The sequence below is a fragment of the Gopherus evgoodei genome, chromosome 7 (assembly GCF_007399415.2).
Source record: "Gopherus evgoodei ecotype Sinaloan lineage chromosome 7, rGopEvg1_v1.p, whole genome shotgun sequence".
Lineage (NCBI taxonomy): Eukaryota > Metazoa > Chordata > Testudines > Testudinidae > Gopherus > Gopherus evgoodei.
In genome coordinates, this window is record NC_044328.1 from 70,574,566 (window position 1) to 70,596,636 (window position 22,071).

A 22,071-nucleotide genomic window follows, 5' to 3' on the forward strand; every position below is an offset into this window, starting at 1 on the left:
TCCTGGATCAGTAATTGGTTAAAAGATAGGAAACAAAGGATAGGAATAAATGGCTAGTTTTCAGAATGGAGAGGTAAATAGTGGTGTCCCCCAGGGTTCTGTACTGGATCCAGTCCTATTCAATATATTCCTAAGTGATCTGGAAAAAGGGGTAAACAGCGAAGTGGCAAAATTTGAAGATGATACAAAATTACTCAAGATAGTTAAGTCCAAAACACACTGCAAAGAGTTATAAAGGGATCTCACAAAACTGGGTGTCTGGGCAGCAAAATGCCAGATGAAATTCAATGTGAATAAGTGCAAAGTAATGCACATTGGAAAACATAATCCCAACTATACTTATAAAATGATGGGGTCTAAATTAACTGTTACCACTCAAGAAAGAGATCTTGGAGTCATTGTGGATAGTTCTTTGAAAACATCCATTCTGTGACAGTAAAAAAAGTGAACAGAATGTTGAGAATCATTAGGAAAGGGATGGATAATAAGACAGGAAATATCATATTGCCTCTATATAAATCTATGGTATGCCAACATATTGAATTTTGCATGCAGATCTGGTCACCCCATCTCAAAAAAGATATATTAGAATTGGAAAAGGTACAGAAAAGGGAAACAAACATGATTAAGGATATGGAACAGCTTCCAAATGAGGAGAGTTTAAAAAAACTGGGACTTTTTAGCTTGGAAAAGAGATGACTAAGGGGGATATGATACAGGTCTATAAAATCATGACTGGTGTGGAGAAAGTAAATAAGGAAGTGTTATTTACTCCTCATAACATAAGAACTAGGGGTCACCAAATGAAATTAATAGGCAGAAGGTTTAAAACAAACAAAAGGAAGTATTTCTCCACACAACACACAGTCAACCTGTGGAACTCCTTGCTAGAGGATGTTGTGAAGGCCAAGAGATCAAAAAGGAACTAGATAAGTTTGTGGAGAATAGGTCCATCAGTGGCTATTAGCCAAGCTGAGCAAGGATAGTGTCCTTAGCTTGTGTTTGCCAGAAGCTGGGAATGGTCAACATGGGTTAGATCACTTAATTATTATCTTTTCTGTTCATTCCTCTTGAAGCACCTGGCACTGGCCACTCTTCGGAAGACAGGATACTGCATTAAATGGACCATTGGTCTGACTCTGAATGACCATTTTTATGTTCTTACATAGAAAATGCTGGTGTACATGCAAATTGCTCAGATGAGCAGTTGAGCATAATGCATATACTGAGGATTTTTGAGTAGCAAGGTTGTATTACCTCTGTATTTGGCGACCACTACTGCAATACTGTGTCCGGTTCAGGTGTCAACAGTTCAACAAGGATGTTGACAGACTGGAGAGGATTCAGAGAAGAGCCACGAGAATAATTAAGGGATTGGAAAACCTGCCTTACAGTGAGAGACTGAGGGTATGTCTACACTACGGGATTATTCCGATTTTACATAAACCGGTTTTGTAAAACAGATTGTATAAAGTAGAGTGCACGCAGCCACACTAAGCACATTAATTTGGTGGTGTGCGTCCATGGTCTGAGGCTAGAGTCGATTTCTGGAGAGTTACACTGTGGGTAGCTATCCCATAGCTATCCCATAGTTCCCGCAGTCTCCACCCATTGGAATTCTGGGTTGAGACCCCAATGCATGATGGTACAAAAACAGTGTCACGGGTGATTCTGGGTAAATGTCATCAGTCATTCCTTCCTCTGTGAAAGCAACGGCAGACAATCATTTCACGCCCTTTTTCCCTGGATTGCCCTGGGAGACACCATAGGACGGCAACCATGGAGCCCATTCAGCTTTTTTTTACTGTCACCGTATGTCTACTGGATGTTGCTAACAGACGTAGTACTGCAGTGCTACACAGCAGCATTCATTTGCCTTTGCAAGACAGCAGAGACGGTTATCAGTTGTTCTGTACCGTCTGCCATGCCATTGTAAATTGGCGATGAGATGACCGTTATGTCATTCTGTACCGTCTGCTGCTGTCATGGGTGCCCCTGGCTGAGGTCAGCCGGGGGCGCAAAGACAAAAATGAGAATGACTCCCCGAGTCAATCCCTCCTTTATGGTATCTAAAAGTAGAGTCAATCCTGCCTAGAATATGGTGCAAGTGTGCTACAGAACCAGTGTACCAGAGAACCAGAGAGCACAGCCACTCCGTGTCAGATCCTGCAGAAATGATGAGCTACATGCCATTCTAGGGGGTGCCCCTGCAACAACCCCGCCCGTTGCTTCCCTGCTCCCCCAACCCTCCTGGGCTACTGATTCAGTGTCCCCCCCATTTGTGTGATGAAGTAATAAAGAATGCAGGAATAAGAAACACTGACTTGTTAGTGAGATAAAATGATGGGGAGGCAGACTCCCAGTGCTATGACAGTCCAGGCAGGACATTAAACGGTGCAAGGGAGAAGAGCCAAGCATCCCGCTGGTATGATAGTCCAGGCAGTACAGAATCTTTTCTTCACACATGAAAGGGAGGGGGCTGATGGAGCTCAGTCCCCAGTTGCTATGATGAAGACGGTTACCATCTACTGGGAATGACGGGGAGTCACCTGAGGCCAGCTAGGAGCACTCACGGGATGATGACAAGGATGGCTACTAGTCCTACTTCACTGTACCATCTACCACCAGGAAGGGGAGAGGAGAGGATACTGCTGTTCACTGCTGCAGCATCGAGTCTATCAGCAGCATGCAGTAGACATATGGTGACATTGAAAAAAGTCAAGAAACAATTTTTTTCCCTGTTCTTTCATGGGGGGAGAGGGGGCTAAATTAACGAGCTATACCCTGAACCACCCCGGACAATGTGTTTGACCCTACAGGCACTGGGAGCTCAGCCAAGAATGCAAATACTTTTCAGAGACTGCTGGGGACTGTGGGATAGCTGGAGTCCTCAGTACCCTCTCCCTCCCACCATGAGCATCCATTTGATTCTTTGGCTTTCCGTTATGCTTATCAAGCAGCATGGTGCTGTGGACTCTGTATCATAGCCTGGAGTTTTTTTTCAAATGCTTTGGCATTTCGTCTTCTGTAACGGAGCTCTGATAGAACAGATTTGTCTCCCCATACAGTGGTCAGATCCAGTATCTCCTGCATGGTCCATGCTGGAACTCTTTTTGGATTTGGGACTGCATCGCCACCCATGCTGATCAGAGCTCCGCGCTGGGCAAACAGGAAATGAAATTCAAAAGTTCGCGGGGCTTTTCCTGTCTACCTGGCCACTGCATCCGAGTTCAGATTGCTGTCCAGAGCGGTCACAATGGTGCACTGTGGGATACCGCCCAGAGGCCAATACCGTCGATTTGCAGGCACACTAATCCTAATCCAATATGGTAATACTGATTTCAGCGCTACTCCTCTCATCGGGGAGGAGTACAGAAACCGGTTTAAAGAGCCCTTTATATCGATATAAAGGGCCTCGTTGTGTGGAAGGGTGCAGAGTTAAATTGGTTTAACGTTGCTAAAATCGGTTTAAACGCGTAGTGTAGACCAGGTCTGAAGGAGCTCAATCTACTTAGTTTACAAAGAGACGGTTAAGGGGAGACTTAGTCACAGACTATAAGTACCTTTATGAGGAATAAAAATTTGATGATAAGGGGCTCTTCAATCCAGCAAACAAACAAGATCCAAAGGCTAGACAAATTCATACTAGAACTAAGGCACAATATTTTAACCGTGAGGGTAATTAACCATTGGGGAAAAAATTACCAAGAGTTGTGGTGAATTCTCCATCACTGGCAATTTTAAAATCAAGATTAGATATTTTTCTGAAAAGATCTGCTCTAGTTCGAATAGGAATTAATTGAGGGAAATCCTATGGCCGGCGTTATACAGTGCATCAGACTAAATGATCACAGTGGACCCTTCTGGCCTTAACCTATGAATTACCCAACCTGCACACAAATAACGGATAGTGATTTACATCAGAGACTCTCCAAAAACTGAAATAGGTGTCATCCCTTTTTACAGGTGGGAAAACTGAGGCACAGAGATCACCCAAGGCCACTTGTGAAGTTTGTGGCATAGAATCCACATCAGACTCCCAATCCTGTGCTTCAGCCGTAAGCCCCTTTGCTCCAACAAATCTGGGTTCTTGTGAACAAATTGATTATGTCAGTTTTTCTGTGTTAAAACCTGCTGTTCCACACTGCACAGGGCCAAAAGTGACTGAAGAATTCTTAGTTGGAATAAAAAAAAAATCTTAAATCTGAAATATATCATAAATAGGCTAAGTTGTTTCTAAGATAAGGAACAGCAAACTATAGACGTACTTCTCTCTAAGTATTCAGGTGTCAAAACGAATCCAGTTTTCATGCTGTCACTACTTGGCCTTCAGAAGTATTAGGCATGTAGATGCATCTGAGCCACAGAGTTGAAATTCTGATAGATGCAGCTCCAAAATCTGTGTGGGTTCAGATCTGTGGTTTTGGTTTGGGCCTGTCTTTTGTTATGTCCCACTGTTCTGGAAAGTCTGCTTGCTGGCTGCTCACAACTTGTATTTCAGAGAAAATAAATACAATACTGAGATATAAAGCCAAATTTTCTGTCATTGCTTCTAAGTTTGAGCACTCACAATTTGAGCACAGAGAAGGAAAACTAAATTCTTGGATACAGTTTTCATCTATCCACTTCCAAGCTACTTAATCTCTAGGAGGTGGGTGGGGGGAGAAAATACTATTTGCAAGGGCAAATACAAATGTTGGGACATGTAAAAATGTGGTAACTCGAAATGAAGTGGTCAAGAATGTGTGCATGTGATTTTGGATGTCATAAAAGTTAGAGGTCAGGTTCAGGCTGCTCTGAAAACTTGTCCTGGACCAACCAACATGGAAATGGGAGCTTGATAGGCTGTAATTAAAGAACAAAGTGCTCTCTTTGCGGGATACAATGCTGGAGTCATGTGATACATCTGGGATGCTGAGCATTGACAAATCAGGAGAGAAGTGTTTTCCTTTCTGCTGGGATCTCAATAAGAAACTGACTAGAGAGTGAAGTCCTAAATCTATGCCCAAAACGCAGGTATCAGCACTGCACGCTGATACACCTTGCCCAATGCCTCTCCCCTGGCTCAAAGAGACTACCTGTGAGGTAAGGGATAAGTCCCATTTCCATGGCCTGTCTATCACTAGCCTGGCTGCTGGGATTGCCAAATAAGTGCCACTTCTGATGGTGGCTAGTTTTGATAGTGTGGATGCGTGTCTGCTAGGAATTGAGTTCCACTAACCAGTTCACTTAGATCCCCCCAACAATAGAATCATAGAAATGTTGGGCTGGAAGGGACCTCAAGAGGCCGTCTAGTCCAGCCCCCTGTCCAGCAGCAGAACTAAGTAAACCTAGATCATCCCAGAGAGATGTTTGTCTGGCCTGTTCTTAAAAATTTCCAGTGACAGGGATTCCACAACCTCCCTTGGAAGCCAATTTCAGGGTTTGACTATCCTTAGAGTTAGAAGGTTTTTCCTAATATTAAACCAAATCTCCCTAGCTACATATTAAGCCCATTACTTCTCATACTAACTTCAGTGGACCTCGAGCATGATTGATCACCATCCTCTTTACAACAGCCCTTAAGATATCTGAAGACTATCGGGTCCCCCCTCAGTCTTTTCTCAAGACTAAACATAGTCAAAAAACATGTCCAGTTTTTTTTAACCGTTCCTCAGAAAACTCCTCAGGTTTCCTAAAGCTTTTATCATTTTTGTCACCGTTCTCTGGACTCCTTCCATTTTCTCCACATCTTTTCTAATATGTTGGACCAGAACTGGACAGAATACTCCAGCTGAGACCTCAGCTGTGCCAAATAGAGCAAGACAATTAGCTCCCATGTCTTACATATGACACTCTTTTTAATACACTCCAGAATTATATTAGCCTTTTTCTCAAGAGCATCACGTTGTTGAGTCATATTCAATTTATGATCCACTATAACCCCCCACTCCCAATCCTTTTCAACAGTCCTACCACCTACCCAGTTATTCCCCATTTTTCAGTTGTGCATTTGATTTTCCTTCCTAAGTAAAGTACTTTGCACTTATCTTTATTGAATTTCATCTTGTCCAATTCAGACTAATTCTCCAATTTGTCAAGGTCATTTTGAATTCTAATCCTGTCCTCCAAAGTGCTTGCAGCCACTCCCAGCTTGGTGTCATCTGCAAATTTTATAAGCATCCTCTCCACTCCATTATCCAAGTCATTAATGAAAATATTAAATAGTACCCGGACCCAGGACTGAACCCTGAAGGACCCCACTAGATATACCCACCCAGTATGACAATAAACAATTTATATTGAGTATAGTCTTTCAACCAGTTGTGCACTCACTTTATAATAAATTCATCTAGACTACATTTCCCTAGTTTGCTTATGAGACTGTCATGTGGGACTGTGTCAAAAGCCTTACCAAAACAAAGATATATCACAGCTACTGCTTCCCACCTATCCTATCCACTGGGCCAGTAACCCTGTCAAAAAAGGAAATTAGTTTGGTTTGGCATGATTTGTTCTTGACAAATCCATGCAGGCTGTTCCTCATAACCCTATTATCCTCCAGGGTGATTTCAAATTGATTGCTTAATAATTTGTTCCAGTATATTTTCCAGTATCAAAATTAGGCTGATTGATCAGTAATTCCCAGGGTTTTTTTTGTTCCACTTTTTAAAGATTGATACTATATTTACCCATCTCCTGTCCTCTGGGACCTCCCCCATCCTCCATGAGTTCTCAGAGGTAATTGCTAATGGTTCTGAGATTACTTCAGCTAGTTCCTTAAGTACCCTAGGATGAATTTCATCTGGCCATTCCAATTTGAGTACATTGAACTTATATAAATAGTCTTTAATCTTTTCTTTTCCTGTTTTGGCTTGTGTTCCTTCCCCCTTGTTGTAAATATTGTGTTGAGTATCTGGTCGCCATTGACCTTTTTAGTGAAGATTGAAGAAAAATAGGCATTAAATACCTCAGCCTTCTTGATATTATCAGTTATGAGCACACCTTCCCTACTAAGGAGAGCAATGGTTCTTAACCAGGGGTATTTGTATCCCTGGGGGATGCAGAGGTCTTCCAGGGAGTACAGCAATTCATTTAGATATTTGCCTAGTTTTACAACAGGTGAAATGAAAAGCACTACAAAGTCAGTATAATCTAAAATTTCGTACGACTTGTTTATACAGCTCTATACATTATACACTAAAATATATGTATAATATTTATATTCCAATTGATTGATTTTATAATTATATGGCAAAAAATGAGAAAGTCAGGACTTTTTCGATACAGTGTGCTGTGATACGCTTGTATTTTTATATCTGATTTTGTAAGCAAGTAGTTTTTAAATGAAGTGAAACTTGGGGGGTAAGCAAGGCAAAGACTCCTGAAAGGGGTACAGTAGTCTGGATAAATTGAGAGCCACTGAAGCAGAGGACCTACACTTTTTGTCTTGCTCTTGCTCCCAATATGTTTAAAGAACTCGCCTTACTGCCTTTTATGTCCATTGCTAAGTGTAACTCATTTTCTGCCTTAGCCTTTCTGATTTTTTCCCTTTGTTCTTGTGCTATTCCTTTGCACTCCTTAGAAATTTGTCCATGTTTCTACTTCTTGTAGGATTTCTTTTTGATTTTCAGGTCATTAAAAAGCTTCTGATGGAGCCAGAATTGCTTTTTATTATTCTTGCTATCTTTCCCTCATATCAGGGTAGTTTGCAGTTGTGCCTTTAATGTCTTCTTAAGAAACTGCTAGCATTCCTGAACTTCTTTTTCCCTGTGATTTTCTTCCCATGGGACCTCATCAACCAGCTCTCTGAATTTGTTGAAGTCTGCTTTTTTTGAAGTCCCTTGTCCTTATTTTGCTGGTCTCACTCCTTCCTTTCATTAGAAGAAGTCATAGATGTAATGCATGATCACTTTCACCCAAAATGCCTTTCACCTTCAGACAGGCCCCGCTGACAGCAACTCCAAGCCCCAGGGCAGAACAATCAACGGGCCCCCATGCATGCACAAGCCATGCCCGCGTGGACACGGGCCACTTGACATTTGGGCGGTGCTGCGCCTATGCTGGCTGATGCCTAGCAAGCTGCCAGCTGTGCCACTGGTGCCCAGCGAGTTGCCGGCTGCGCTGCTGGGTGTGCTCTTCTGGCATGGCCAGGGCTTTCACATGCCCACCTGGTAGGGTTGCGCAAACCCAAAGACCTTTACCCTGTCCCCTGCCCTATTCCTTCCCTGAGACCACGCCCCTGTCCCACCCCTTCTCTGAGGCCCTACCCCCTGCTCATTTCATCCTGCCCCCCACCCTCACTCACTTTCACCAGGCTGGGGCAGGGAATTGGGATGTGGGAGGGGGTGCTGGTGCAAGCTCTGGGAGGGAGTTTGGATGTGGGAGGGGGTGCAGGGTCAGACTCTGGGAGTTTGGGTACAGATGGGGTGTGGGCTCTGGGAGGGAGTTTGAGTGGGAGAGAGGGTGCGGGGTCGGTTTGGGTGCAAGAGGAGAGGCAGGCTTTAAACTTGGAAAGGGGGTTGGGGTGCAGGAAAGGGCCAGAGAGTCAGTGCTTATCTCAAGCGGCTACCAAAAGTGACTGGCACACACCTTTGGCAACGGGTCCTAGGTGGGGGGGCCAGGGGGTCTCAATGCACCACTGCCCACAGGCACCACCCCAACAGCTCCCATTGGCTGCAGTTCCCAGCCAATGGGAGCTGCGGAGTCGGCGCTCGGGGTGAGGGCAACGTGTGGAGATCCCCTTCCCAGGGGCCACAGGGACACGCTGGCTACTTCTAGGAGCAGTGTAGAGCGAGGATGGGGAGGAAGCCTGCCTTAGCCCTGCTGCGCTGCTGGCAGTGGTGGCTGGGGGCTCCCAGGCCTTTTTAAATCACCTGGGCCCCTGGGCAATTTCCCCCTGTGCCCCCCATCAGTGGGCTTGCCTTCAGATTTGTTACCAATTCCTCCCTGTTGATCAGAATCAAGTCTAAAATGGATGTCTGCCTGCTTACTTCCCCCATTTTCTGAAACAAAAAATTGTCCCCAGTGCATTCCAAGAACTTACTAGAAATGTTGTGTTTCCCATAATACTTTTCCAACAGATGTCCGGGTAGTTAAAGTCCCCCATTACTATCAGGTCTTGTGTTTTGAGTATTTCTGTTATTTGTTCTAAAAAGGCCTCATCCACCTCATCTTCCTGATTTGGTAGGCTATAGTAGACCCCTATCATGATATCACCTCTATTTTTCCCCCTTTTATCTTCACCCAGAGTCTATCAACTGATTTTCCTCTCACCTCCTTCTGGACCTCAGCGCAAGTGAATATATTCTTGAAGTATAATGCAACAAACATCTCCTTTTTTATCCCACCTACACCAGTACCAGTATTCCAGTCATGAGACTTATCCCACACAACTGGAATCGTTCCTCATGCTGGCAAGCAACCTCTCAGTAGGACTACTCACATAAGTGTTCACCATCATCAGTGAGAATTTCACAAATGAGCCTCATGACTTTTAGTCACTACTGGATTCTACTACACTAACTAATGGGGAGCAGCTCTGTAGCCACTTACCATCTCCTGAGCCACCCAGTTCCCTCCAGAGAGGCATGGTTAATGTCAGGGAGGACATATTGCTAACAACATCTCCAGGACCGTACCCTTGTCAATATCAATCACCTATATCTTCTGGTGATGTAAATCATCACTGCTGCATTGACTTCAGTGGAGCTATGCGGACTTACACCAGCTATGGATCTGGCTCCATGTCTATGAGCATCTATCTAGCATTGCGTCATTGTGGAAAAATCAGTGCTGTAGTGCGAGAGTATGAACACAAAGAGCCGTGCTTGAAGCAGCAACTCGACAACTCCTGGGAAATATTGAAGATGAACCCGATACCTCTGGAGAAGTCCTTTTGGACTCTCCTCTAGGTAGGATCAAGGAGTTTCTGCCAAGTTTCAGATGTCTGGATGATTTTGATCCACACATTGTTCCCTGGTCTCCGTTCAGGTAGTGCTTTTGTTATGTGTTGAACACTGACATTTTGTTGCTGCTGAACTTTTATTTCAGCATCTTATTTTCAAAATTCCTTCAGGTCAGGCCACTTAGGTTTAAGGTAGAGGCATCCTCCGTCATCTTCCCAGCAGAACGTCTGGTGGAGATAGTTCGGATGTAAGTGGTGGTTGACCAAAATGCCAAGAGTGCTTTATATGGGTCCACTGATTTTGAATAAGTCTTGTGAAACTCTGCACTGCTCTCTCCTTCTTCCTGTTGCTCTGGCTTATTATGGACTACTAGTATGTTGTTCAAACTCCTGTGAAAATGCTAGGAATGTCTCAAAGGTAAATTGAGGTCCATTATCTATTATGAGGCCTTCAGGAATTCCATGCTAGCTAATATTGACTTTCATTTCTGGATGACCTGTGCTGATGAAGCCTGTGAAACTACAGCCAAGTCAATATATCTGGAGAAGTAATAAACTATAATAATGTATGTATGGCCTTTCCAGAAAAATGAATCTGTGACTACCTGCTGCCAAGGCTGGTCAGATAGCTTTGTAGAGAGGAATGGTTCTAGTGATTATTTTATTTTGTTTTGTTTTTCTTGTTTCATATCTTGCAGCCCTTTACTAAGGTCTGAATTTGCCTGCTCAGACCAGGCCTCCATATGAATTGTTGTGCTCATGCCCCACATAAGTTTATACCTTGGTGTCCCTTATGGATTTTGAAGACCACCTCTTTCTGAAGTACCAAGGGATAAGAATGTGCTATCCTTTCAGAAGCAGGCAATCAGCAATGTGAAGGTTGTTTTGTTCCTGCCAGTACAGTAATAGGTCTGTTGGAAGTTGCCTCCTTCCATCCCACCCTCTTTGGCAGAATTGAGTCAGTTTCTGGCAAGTTTCTTCCTTTAGTTGTTCATCTCTAATTTGCTGAAGTCAGCTAACAGATGCTGAAATTGCTGCCAGAACTAGATCAATGTAGACTTTGACATCTTTCTCTAAAGCCTTTTCTTCTTCCATTGGTGGCTGCTCAACTGGGGCTCTAGATAGAAATTTCTGTCCCATCTCCAGTTTTCCTAGGAACTTAGCCACAAAACATCCAGTATACTAGCCTCACATAAATTTGATTTGGTCTTTGTCAGAGATGGGAAAACTACGGCCCGAGGACCACATCCAGCAGGACCATCCTGCCTGGCCCCTGAGCTCCTGGCAAGGGAGGCTGCCCTCGGCCCCTCCTCCGCTGCCACGCCGCCATGCAGGCAATGCTTTGTGCAGCGGGGCTGCGTGCTCCTGCAGAGCAGCGTGGCAGTGTGTCTGGCTCTGGCCAGGCGGCACGGCACGGCTGCCAGACATGCTGCTCTGAGTGGCATGGTAAGGGGGCTGGAGCTGGGGCTGAGGGGTTGGATAAGGGGTGGAGGTTGGGGGGGGCAGTCAGGGGATGGGGAATGGGGTGGGGATTGGATAAGTGTGGGAGTCCCGGGGGGGCCTGTCAGGGGGCGGGGGTGTGGATAGGGGGAAGGTGGGCAGTCAGGACGGGGAATGGGGCGGTTGGATGGGGGTGGGGTCTCAGGGGGCGGTTAGGGGTGGGGGGGTCCTAGGAGTGAGCGGTTAGAGGACAAGGAGCAGTGGGGGTTGGATGGGTCAAGGATTCTGAGGGGGGCAGTTAGGGGATGGGAAGTGGGAAGGGGCAGATAGGGGGTGGTGGCCAGGCTGTTTGGGGAGACACAGCCTTCCCTACCTGGCCCTCCATACAGTTTTGCAACCCCAATGTGGCCCTTGGGCCAAAAAGTTTGCCCATCCCTGGTCTTTGCAGATCTCCATCCTGGGATCAATTAAAATTTGTATTTGGAATTGCAGTGACTGTTGCCCCAGTATCAATATTCACTTTAAGAGTTTGACTGTATATTTATGCTTATGTACGAAGGCGTTGTGTGCTCTATTGGAGATGAAGTCCCTAGAAGGTTGGATTCATTGTCGTCTGATGAATACACTCGCTCTTGGATCATTACCGCTACTCTTGGTGAACTTCACACTATTGCAAAATGTCCCCTTTAGTCGCATCTCCCGTGTTCTTCCTCTTTTGCTGAACGTTGTTGCCATTTGTGGCATGGTGTCTTTCCCTACCTTCCACAACTTTTCCAAGCTTCCCTCCTATGGCAGTTCTTTGGCCTCTCCCCGCGGCAGTTGTGCATTGTTCTTATGTTGTACATTTGGTCTGACTGCTCCATTCACATATGTCCTTTTCTGTTTGCTGTGTCAATGTTTTTTAATGCTGTCTCCCTGTGCTGCTAGCACATTGCTGTTTCTTTATGTTTTCTTGCATTCTCACTTTTGCTATAGCTTTTGCTAGTGTGAGATCAGGATCTAACTGAAGCTGTGCTGATAAATTGGTCTTTCTTATACTAACAACTATTCTGTGTCTTATTAGTTCTTCTAACCTTCCATATTTGCAATGTTCTGTGAGGCTATGAACTACTATTACTCCAGTAATATGTCTTAGCTGTTTCCCATTGTTCCGGGCACCACCTATTACATTTGGCCCTTTCATATATAATATTCTATCTGCCTAAGAAATGGACATCAAAAGCTTCTTTCACTTTGGAGCACTTTTTCTTTTCCTCATCAGTTACTGATAAGGCACATAAGTTATCAGCAACACCCATGGCAAATATCAGGGCATTTACCTGGTACTCTTCTGTCTTCTCTATTAAACCAGAAATTTATTGGAATTGCTGAAATCTCCAGCTCCAGCCAGGCCAGCTGCCTGAGTTGACAAAATCAGATGTCTCTGATGGTGCCATTTGCATTATGGGTTCCATTGCTGTGCTGAGATAAGGCTCTGCCTCCTTTTTGCTGCTGCTTTCATAGATCTCCTCTGATTTTCCAAGTCTCTTTTCTTTCCTCTACTCCTTTAAAGAGATGGATCCACTGCTGACACCATGTAGGGTAAGGATGTAAACACAAGAATCGTGCTTTCAGCAACAACTAGAGAACTCCCTCTACCAGGAAGTTCCTATATTTATTAAGCTCCCTGCTGCAACACACCCTCGTCCTGTCTGGTAACTGTGGAGACCATGCCACAAGTGAGAGCTGTTTTCACTTTCAGCCATTGCAAAATTTCAAACCCATGAGTTTCACTTTATCCAAGGCTCAAAGCCAACAAAGAAACTTTCCTGAAACTAATTAAGTGTTGCCTGGTTTTTCTTTTTTCCTGTGGAGGGAGAAGTCAAAGCCATGAGATAACACCCAATTCTTAGGGTGGTGTAAGTCAGGAAATTGGCATAAGTAGGTATAACTTCTCATGTGGTGAGATTGTAGGAGAGGAAAGCAACTAATTAGGGTCTGAAGGTGTAAGATAAAAGGTGTGGGATGGCTACTTTATCTCACACCTCCTGGCTGTATTTTTTCCTGCTTCAGCCCCTCCCTTCTGTACTCTTAGGACCAAATTGCTCCTGAAGTGGGACTGGATAAGGAGTAAAGTAGGACAAAATTTGGCCTGCCGTGCGTAGCTTAAACTCACTACCATGTAACATGTGGCCTATGATTATACCACTGCCTCAGCACCATCCCTGCTGTGCCTTCAGCTCCAAGTCTTGCGAGCTTTCCCTTAACAGCATGTATTGGCACAAAGATAAAGCAAAAGCTAGCCCACGGTTGCTCAAAACTTGGGCTGGGCTTCCTACAAGACTAGCAAAATTCTGAGCCTGGCCTGAATAAGGATAAGGCACTAGACAAGACTTGTTGTAGGGACACTGTCTTGGAACCCTGAAGAAGCAGCGCATAGCATATCCTCATAGTGGTGCCAAGTTCCTTGGTTTAGGTTGAGAGCATTTGGCTGAGTTTGTACTGATGTGCTGCTGTCACTAAAAAGCAGCAAGGGATATTATGTTGTGATTGTTGAAGTAGGAGGATCAAACCTGTTTCTCCTAAAACCCTCTCCTCTATATAAAAAAATCAAGTGCATGCCACGTATTTCATTTCAGTGAAAGCAGCAATGTTCTTGTTATCGCAGGGAAGAACTGACTCTGCCTTGTTAAATCATCCTACAGTTTCAACTGCATATGGTGTTGTTTCTATCCTAAATAGCTGTGTAATGCTGCTCTGTGCTGTTCAACAGCTGCCATGTTCCATCCTAGAGGCTGCTGCATTTCAATAGTGGGTGAAGGGACTTCCTTCATATGCAACCCTGGATTTTCAGATCTGCAGGCATGTGTTTGCAGAAACTGTGTGCACAGATTTGGTACACAATTGTTCGTGGCAAATGTTTCCCCATAGGGCCAGATCAAGGTTTGACTATCAAATTTAGTGCTAAGGTATAAGCATCCTCAAGTTAAGACAAGCCCGAACAAGAAAATGCTGAAACAATTAACTATTGTTAGTAAACAAGGGAGGCAGAAACTAACTAAACTAACTATTGTGGGTATGTTTATAGTAAGCAGAGTAGGAAGGAATACCCTGAGAGGATGAGCTTTCCTCAAATCTGCAAAGCAATTGGTCCTTACATGCAAGAAGTACAGATGTTAGTTGCCAAGGTAGTTGTATGTAAGTTGGGTAGTGTATGACATGAATTGGAATTGTGGTACCACCCTGTACCTAAACCACCTGCAGATGGGCTTGGCCAGCATGGGCGAAGAGCTGTTACATGCCTAATAACGTAACTGAGCAACAAGCCGGAGCTGAACTGCATTTTTTGGATTGCAGAGTACTGGATGAAGTGTTCTTTCAGTACCAGGATCCAAATACTGAGAACTTATTCCTGGCTTAATTTGTTATCCTGTACTAAACTATTTCCATTGGGCATACCTTTTTAAAGTCTCCCCATTGCTGAACAGCGTTGGTCTGTTGCTATTAGAAAATCAGTAGTAAAAGTAACATGAGCTATGTATTGTTTAAGACACCACTATTGCACCAGTTGAACTGCAAACTCACTTCATACCGCTTTTCCTTTTGTTCCAATGGTTTCCTCCAAGCATCATGTTAGGCCTCTGGGTGCCAAAGGCCTGCTGAGGTGGAGGAAAAGGGAAGCAGGCAGGGGCTGGAGGCAGTGAGATCTGTCTACATAGCGGGGATAGGGAAATGCCTCACTCCAGCTGCAAGCTGTAGTAGCCTAGCCATGCCCTCTATCCTAGGGCACGGAGTGCTAGCTTTACTGCCAGTGCTCTCCTATAGGCATAAGCTAAGAGAGTATGAGCACTGCAGCATGACTGATAGCTCCCTCTTGGGTAGGAATCCAGTCCAGGTAAGGGAGCGGGGGGTGGGGGTGTCTCTGTGCTTTGCACCCCTCTGACTCACTGGCCTGGGAGAAGCCTATGGTCTGGGCTCATATTTTCATTTGTTCAAAAAAGAAAAAAAACCTGCTGTTCTTTTCCAAGCCCATGGGAAAGTGACTTCCCATAAATGAAGAGGTAATTTATTTCCTTCTCTGTTTCAGATTGTCCGGCCATCGAATCATGCCACAATCCAGAGCATTGTAAAAGCCGTGGGAATCATTCCAGGCATTCCCGAACCCTGCTGCGTTCCTGACAAGATGAACTCCCTCAGCGTCCTGTTCTTAGACGAGAACAAAAATGTGGTTTTAAAGGTGTACCCCAATATGTCTGTGGAGACCTGTGCCTGCCGATAAGTCTATGCCAATGCTCCTTTAAGGAGACCAGCACCCCCTGCCTGGCTACACTGGGAAAGTTGTGAATGGGAAATCAATTGGCCTGTGTTTATGAATGAATCCAGGTGTACAACTCCATCCGCAGAAAGAATGAGGAGACTCTAAAGTAATACACAAGCTCCCCTCAAAAGATCTCCCTTAATGTCACCATGTGTCTTGCAAATTAACAGGGATTCAGCAGCCAGAAATTCCCCACTTTAAAAAACAAACAAACAAACAAAACCTGGCTAGCTAAGAAATCTGGTATTCAGTGTAATCACTTCTACTTAAACAGTTTGCCATAAACTGAGGACTAAGATACATTTGTACGTGCTATTTTCTTGACTGTTTTATCTCTTCAGCTAACCAAGAAGGTGAAAAATGGACTCTGCAAAGGCAGGCTTACTCTAGAATCATATTTTTTTGTACAAAAATTGTAATTTTTTTTGCCTAAACACTCACTTATACCTTTTAATCCACATATTTATACTGAAAAAGAATGCTGTAATAAAAGTCTTAATATGTACATTTTTCTTTGGGATTCAAATCTAGTGTACTGTATAAGCTTGTATATATACAGTATGTTAATATAACCACATTTGGTTACCTTTCCCTAATATATATATTACAAAAGACGTATGTACCTCCTTCCCACAGTCACTAGTTTGCTGGTTAATTTCAGATTGTTAAACATATATATTCGCTGAATAACACAAACTATATAGTAATATGTTTAAGTACTAAAAATAACCAAGATTTATATTTTTGTAAGTTATACTTTATATCCTCTAGATCAACTGTTAAATGCTTTTAACAAAAGCTAAATAAATTAAAGGTACAGTAGTATCTAAACTAGTTAAAATGGTTCTCTAAATCTCATGCATGTTTCATGTCTCTAAATATAGATTATTGCATTGTGCTAATTAGAAGGAAATCAAAGTTATCTTACTTGGAAAAGCCTAGTTATGCTTGTCATAATAATTTGTATTAGCTTAAGCTAGAAGGGACTGTTTTGATAATCTCTTCTGGCCTCCTTCATAATGCAGGCCAGAGAACCTGACTCACTAATTTGTGCATCAAACCCATAACTTCTGTTTGGAGCTAGAGCAGGTCTTTGAAAGATATCTAACCTTGATTTAAAGCCTTCAAATGATGAAGAATCTATCTTCTCCCTAGGCAAGTTGTTCTAATGTTTATTTGCCCCCATCCCTTGTTAAAACTGTGCCTCATTTCTAGTCTGAATTTGTCCAGCTTCAAATCACTGGCTCTTATATCTTTTTCTCCTAGATATAAGATGTCTACTATGAGAAGTTTCTTCCATGTAGGTACAGTAGAACCTCAGAGTTACAAACACCAGAGTTATGAACTGACCAGTCAACCACACACCTCATTTGGAACTGGAAATATGCAATCAGGCAGCAGCAGAGACAAACAAACAAACAAAAAATCCAAATGCAGCACAGTACTGTGTTAAATGTAAACTACTAAAAATAGATAAAGGGAAAGCAGCATTTTTCTTCTGCATAGTAAATCTTCAAAGCTGTATTAAGTCAATGTTCAGCTGTACATTTTTGAAAGAACAACCATAATGTATAGCATTACGAACAACCCTCCATTCCTGAGGTATTCGTAACTCTGAGTTTCTACCGTACTCATATACCATGATCAGGTCACCTCTTACCATTCTCTTGGCTAAACTAAATAAAGTTTCTTTAGTTTCTTGCTAAGTAGTTTTGAGGTCTAGAAAAATCTCTTCCATGGCTGTTTTCTGAACTCTCAAGTTTAATATCATTCTTTGGCGAATGGACACCAGAACAGGACACTGTATCCAGTAGCGGTCTCACTAATGCCTTATACAGAAGTAATACCACCTACTTGATATTCCCCAGCTCCTACATCCAAGGACTGCACTCAATCTCTTAGGGTATGTCTACACTACGAAATTAGGTTGATTTAATAGAAGTCGATTTTTTTTAAATAGATTTGATACAGTCAATTGTGTGTGTCCCCATTAAGTGCATAAAGTCGGTGGTGTGCGTCCACAGTACCGAGGCTAGTGTCGACTTTCAGAGCATTGCACTGTTGGTATCTATCCCACGGTTCCCTCAGTCTCCCTAGCCCATTGAAATTCTGGGTTGAGCTCCCAATGCATGATAGGGCAAAAACATTGTTATGGGTGGGTTCTGGGTACATGTTGTCAGGCCTCCCTCCCCCTTCCCTCTGTGAAAGCAACGGCAAAAAATCATTTCTCACTTTTTTTCCTGGGTTACCTGTGCAGATGACATACCACGGCAAGCATGGAGCCCACTCAGCTCACTGTCATTGTATGTTTCCTGGGTGCTGCTGGCAGACGCGGTAGTTCAGTGCTACACAGCAGCATCCCCTTGCCTTGCCTTGTGGATGGCAGACGGTGCAATATGACTGCTAGCCATCATCATCGTCCAGTGGGTGCTCCTGGCTGACCTTGGTTAGGTTGCTTGGGGGTGCCTGGGCAGACCAGAGTACTCCTGGCTGGCCTCGGTGAGGTCGGTTGGGGGCTCCTGGACAAAATCGGGAATGACTCCAAGTCATTTTCTTCTTTAAAGTTTTGTCTAATAGAGATTCAGTCCTGCCTGGAATATCATGCCAGCTGGAGGCTTATGCCTCAGGCTGCTCTCCCAGTCGGCGCTACTGCATGGTCGCACCTACCCCAGCCCACTCCTTGCTCCCATGGCTCATGAAGCCTGGACAGTAGTAAGGAGCAGTTCAACTATAGGCTGAGCAAATGCATAATGGTGTTAGAATGAGCCTTTGGACGTTTAAAAGCGCGCTAGTGCAGTTTACTGACTCGGTTAGACCTCAGTGAAACCAATATTCCCATAGTTATTACTGCTTGCTGTGTGCTTCACTATATCTGTGAGAGTAAGGGGGAGACGTTTATGGCGGGGTGGGAGGTTGAGGCAAATCACCTGGCCACTGATTACGCGCAGCCAGACACCAGGGCGATTAGAAGAGCACAGCAGGGTGTGCTGTGCATCAGAGAAGCTTTGAAAACCAGTTTCACGGCTGGCCAGGCTACGGTGTGAAAGTTCTGTTTGTTTCTGCTTGATGGAAACCTGCCCCCTTGGTTCGCTCTACTTCCCTGTAAGCCAACCACCCTCCCCTCCCCCCTTTGATCTCCACTTGCAGAGGCAATAACATCATTGTTGTTTCAAATTCATGCATTCTTTATTAATTCATCACACAAATGGGGGGATAACTACCAAGGTAGCCTGAGAGGGGTGGGGAAGGAGGGAAGCACCAGGGTGGGGTAGTTGTAGGGGCACCCCCTAGAATGGCTCATCATAGAAGCGGTATGTCTGGGGCTCTGACCTGGAGTGGCCGTTTGCCTCTCTGGTTCTTTGGTAGGCTTCACGCGGCACTGTTGCAGGTCCCTGTTATAACCTCTGTCCTTCATGCTCTTGGAGATTTTTTCAAATATTCTGGCTTTTTTTTTTTTTGGAACGGAGTTTGGATAGCACAGATTTGTCTCCCCATACAGTGATCAGATGCAGTACCTCCCGTTCTGTCCATGCTGGAGCTCTTTTGTGATTCTGGGACTCCATGGTCACCTGTGCTGATGAGCTCTGCTTGGTCACCTATGCTGATCCGCCCACTACGCTGGCCAAATAGAAGATGAAATTTAAAAGTTCATGGGGCTTTTCCTGTCTACCTGACCAGTGCATCTGAGCTGAGAGTGCTGTCCAGAGCGATCACACTGAAACACTCTGGGATAGCTCCCGGAGGCCAATACCATCAAATTGCGTCCACACTGCCCCAAATTCAACCCAGCAAGGCCGATTTCAGCACTAATTCCCTTGTCAGAGGTGGAGTAAAGAAATCGATTTTAAGAGCCCTTTAAGTTGAAAAAAGGGGCTTCGTCGTGTGGAAGGGGGCAGGGTTAAATCGAGGTAACACTGCTAAATTCGACCTAAAATCGTAGTGTAGACCAGGCCTTAGATAGAAGGGTAAGATCCAAAGGCTTTTGTTTGATGTGAGTATCTACATCTTAGGCCAGGGTGCTGATAAGAGTCTCACTTAAAAGTACAGGGCCTGCTTCTGAGGCACAGACTTGCTCACCAAATCACAATAATGCAGGCAGCTGTGAGCAACAGCTCACTGATCCACATAAGGCCTGTGGTCTGCAGGTAAAAAATCCTCCCCTGTACACAATGAGTGCATTTAAAAAGCATAAGACCTGGTCTACACTTACAAGTTATGCCTGCAGAGCTATGTCAGAAGCATGAACAAAAGAAATCAACCCCCCTGCCCAGCATAACTATGCCAGCAAAAGCCCTAGTTTAGGCACAGTTGGATACCTTGCTCAGAGAACTGGTGTCAAGGCTGAATCCCCACTCTGGCACCTTGAGTGCAGGAAGTGGGGGGCCTGCAAGGATTTAAAAAATTAATACTGGGCACTCCAGGCTTGTATTAAACTCCCAAGTTTACAGCTTCTCTCTGACCTTGGCTTGGTAAACGCTGTCACCTCCCATTTGCAAAAAACCCCTTTGAACCCAGGAAGGAGCACTTGGGAATTCCTCCCTGTGGGACTGGGACTGGGACTGGGACACAAACACACACCCAACCAAGAGCTGAGAAAAAAACAAAGGAAATTAGCTGTGGCTTTCAGCTAATCAAACAACATGCACAAACCCCTTAGGACACCAAAAATCCAATTCTGTTCTTAGAAAAGGTAAATTGTATTAAAAATTAAAAGGGAAAAAATACATCTGGAACTTAGGCTTTTTGCTAGATCTTAAAAGAAACAATTACAAGAATTAAGCACCCCAAATAGTTTTCTTGGGGGGTTCAGCTTAAAGGTAACAAGCAAACAAAAGCATCCGGGGTTAGCACAGAGGAAACCCACAAGCCAAAATAAAAAATAAATCTGATAGCATCTAACTAAACATTCCCTATTCAAATTATTTCTTCTAGGTATGGAAAATACTTTTTCATAACTGGTTCAAATGAGAGATGGTTTGATCCTTGAGGCAGTTGACTTTGCTGTAATATGACCATTTTAGCAAATGCACTTGCTCTTAACTTAAGATGTCATCTCTGGTCCATTTAAAATCATTCTTAATGGTGCAGATGTCACCAGCTGCAGTTAGGGGAATGACAACCTTGCTCCTGTTTCCTGTGTCCGATCTTCTTTTGAAGTGGATTTGCTCAACCACTTCCATTCAGGTTCTCTTCTCTTGCTAAAATCCTTCCATAAGCCATTTCACTGATGACCAAATTAACTGAGGAAATGCTTTCCAGTCTGTTACTTACTGTGGAGAATATTAGAAAATATCTCCAAGGGGTAAACATTTTTTGTATCAGCAGGCCCTGCAAACTTGCACCAAGTATATGAAAAGAGTTGGCTGAGGAGATCCATTGATGTTCATGTTTAATAAATTGTAGAATACCTGAGCAATTCCAGAAGACTGGAGGAGAGCTAAGGTTGTGCCAATATTCAAAAAGGGCAAGTGAGATGACGTGGATAACTATCGGCTGGTTAACAGGAAACCAGTCCTGGACAAGATAATGGCAAAGTGATCTGTGGTTCAATTCCTAAAGAACAAAAAGATGAGAATAAAGTTATGCCAGTTTATGTGTCTCTATGGAAAATAGGTCTGGTCAAACAAACCTGATTATATTCAGATGAGAAGTTTGGTCGATAAAGGTAATTGCATAGATGTGATATACTTTGCCTTATCTAAGGTATTTGGCCAAGTACCACACAACATTCTGATTTTAAAAAATTCTCACTATACAAAAATCAATAGAGAATGTGTTAAATGGATTAAGCTCTGGCTATCTGACAGATCTCAAGTAGTAGTTATCAATGGGGAATCAGCATTGAACAGGGCTGTTTTACAGAAATTGTTACTAGGCCTGATGGTATTCAACATTTTCAATGATATCTGAATAAACATTAAAAAAAATCATTGACAATAAATTTGTGGATGACAAAGATTGGTGGAGCGATTAATGATGAGGAAAAGGCAGCCAAACTGAGCAATCTGGACTGCTTGGTAAAGTGGGCTCTTTCAAACAAAATGCATTTTAGTACAGCCAAAAGCAAAGTTCCGCTTCTAGGAACAAGCCATGCAGTCTGTATGTACAGAATGGTGGACTGTGTCCTGACAGTGGTGAGTCTGAGAAGGAGTTAGCAGTCAGAGAGGACAAAGAACTGACCATGAGCTCCCAGTGCGATGCTGTGACAAGAAAGGCTAATGTATAGTTAAATGCATAAACAAGGGACTAGTGAGTAGGGAGGTGATTTTCTCTATATATACAGCATTGGTGAGACTAATACTGAAATACTGCATCCAGTTCTGGTGTCCATATTTTAAAACAGATGTTGAAAAATTGGAGAGGGCGCAGCACGAAACCACAAAAGTTATCTGAGGGCTGGAGGAAATGCCTGGGGGTGACAGACTTAAAGAGCTCAACCTGTTGAGTT

At 43.8% G+C, this 22,071-nt stretch overlaps 1 protein-coding gene across 1 annotated transcript in view; it reads left to right on the forward strand.

Moving 5' to 3' along the window:
* GDF10 (growth differentiation factor 10) overlaps positions 1–16,431 on the forward strand; it is a 30,848-nt gene extending 14,417 nt beyond the window's left edge. Inside the window, exon 3 of the mRNA XM_030569514.1 lies at positions 15,393–16,431. Within this exon, the coding sequence (XP_030425374.1) occupies positions 15,393–15,584 (192 nt within the window). The 3' untranslated portion in view covers positions 15,585–16,431. The remainder of the gene's footprint in view (positions 1–15,392) is intronic.
* The last annotated feature ends 5,640 nt before the right edge of the window (positions 16,432–22,071 follow it).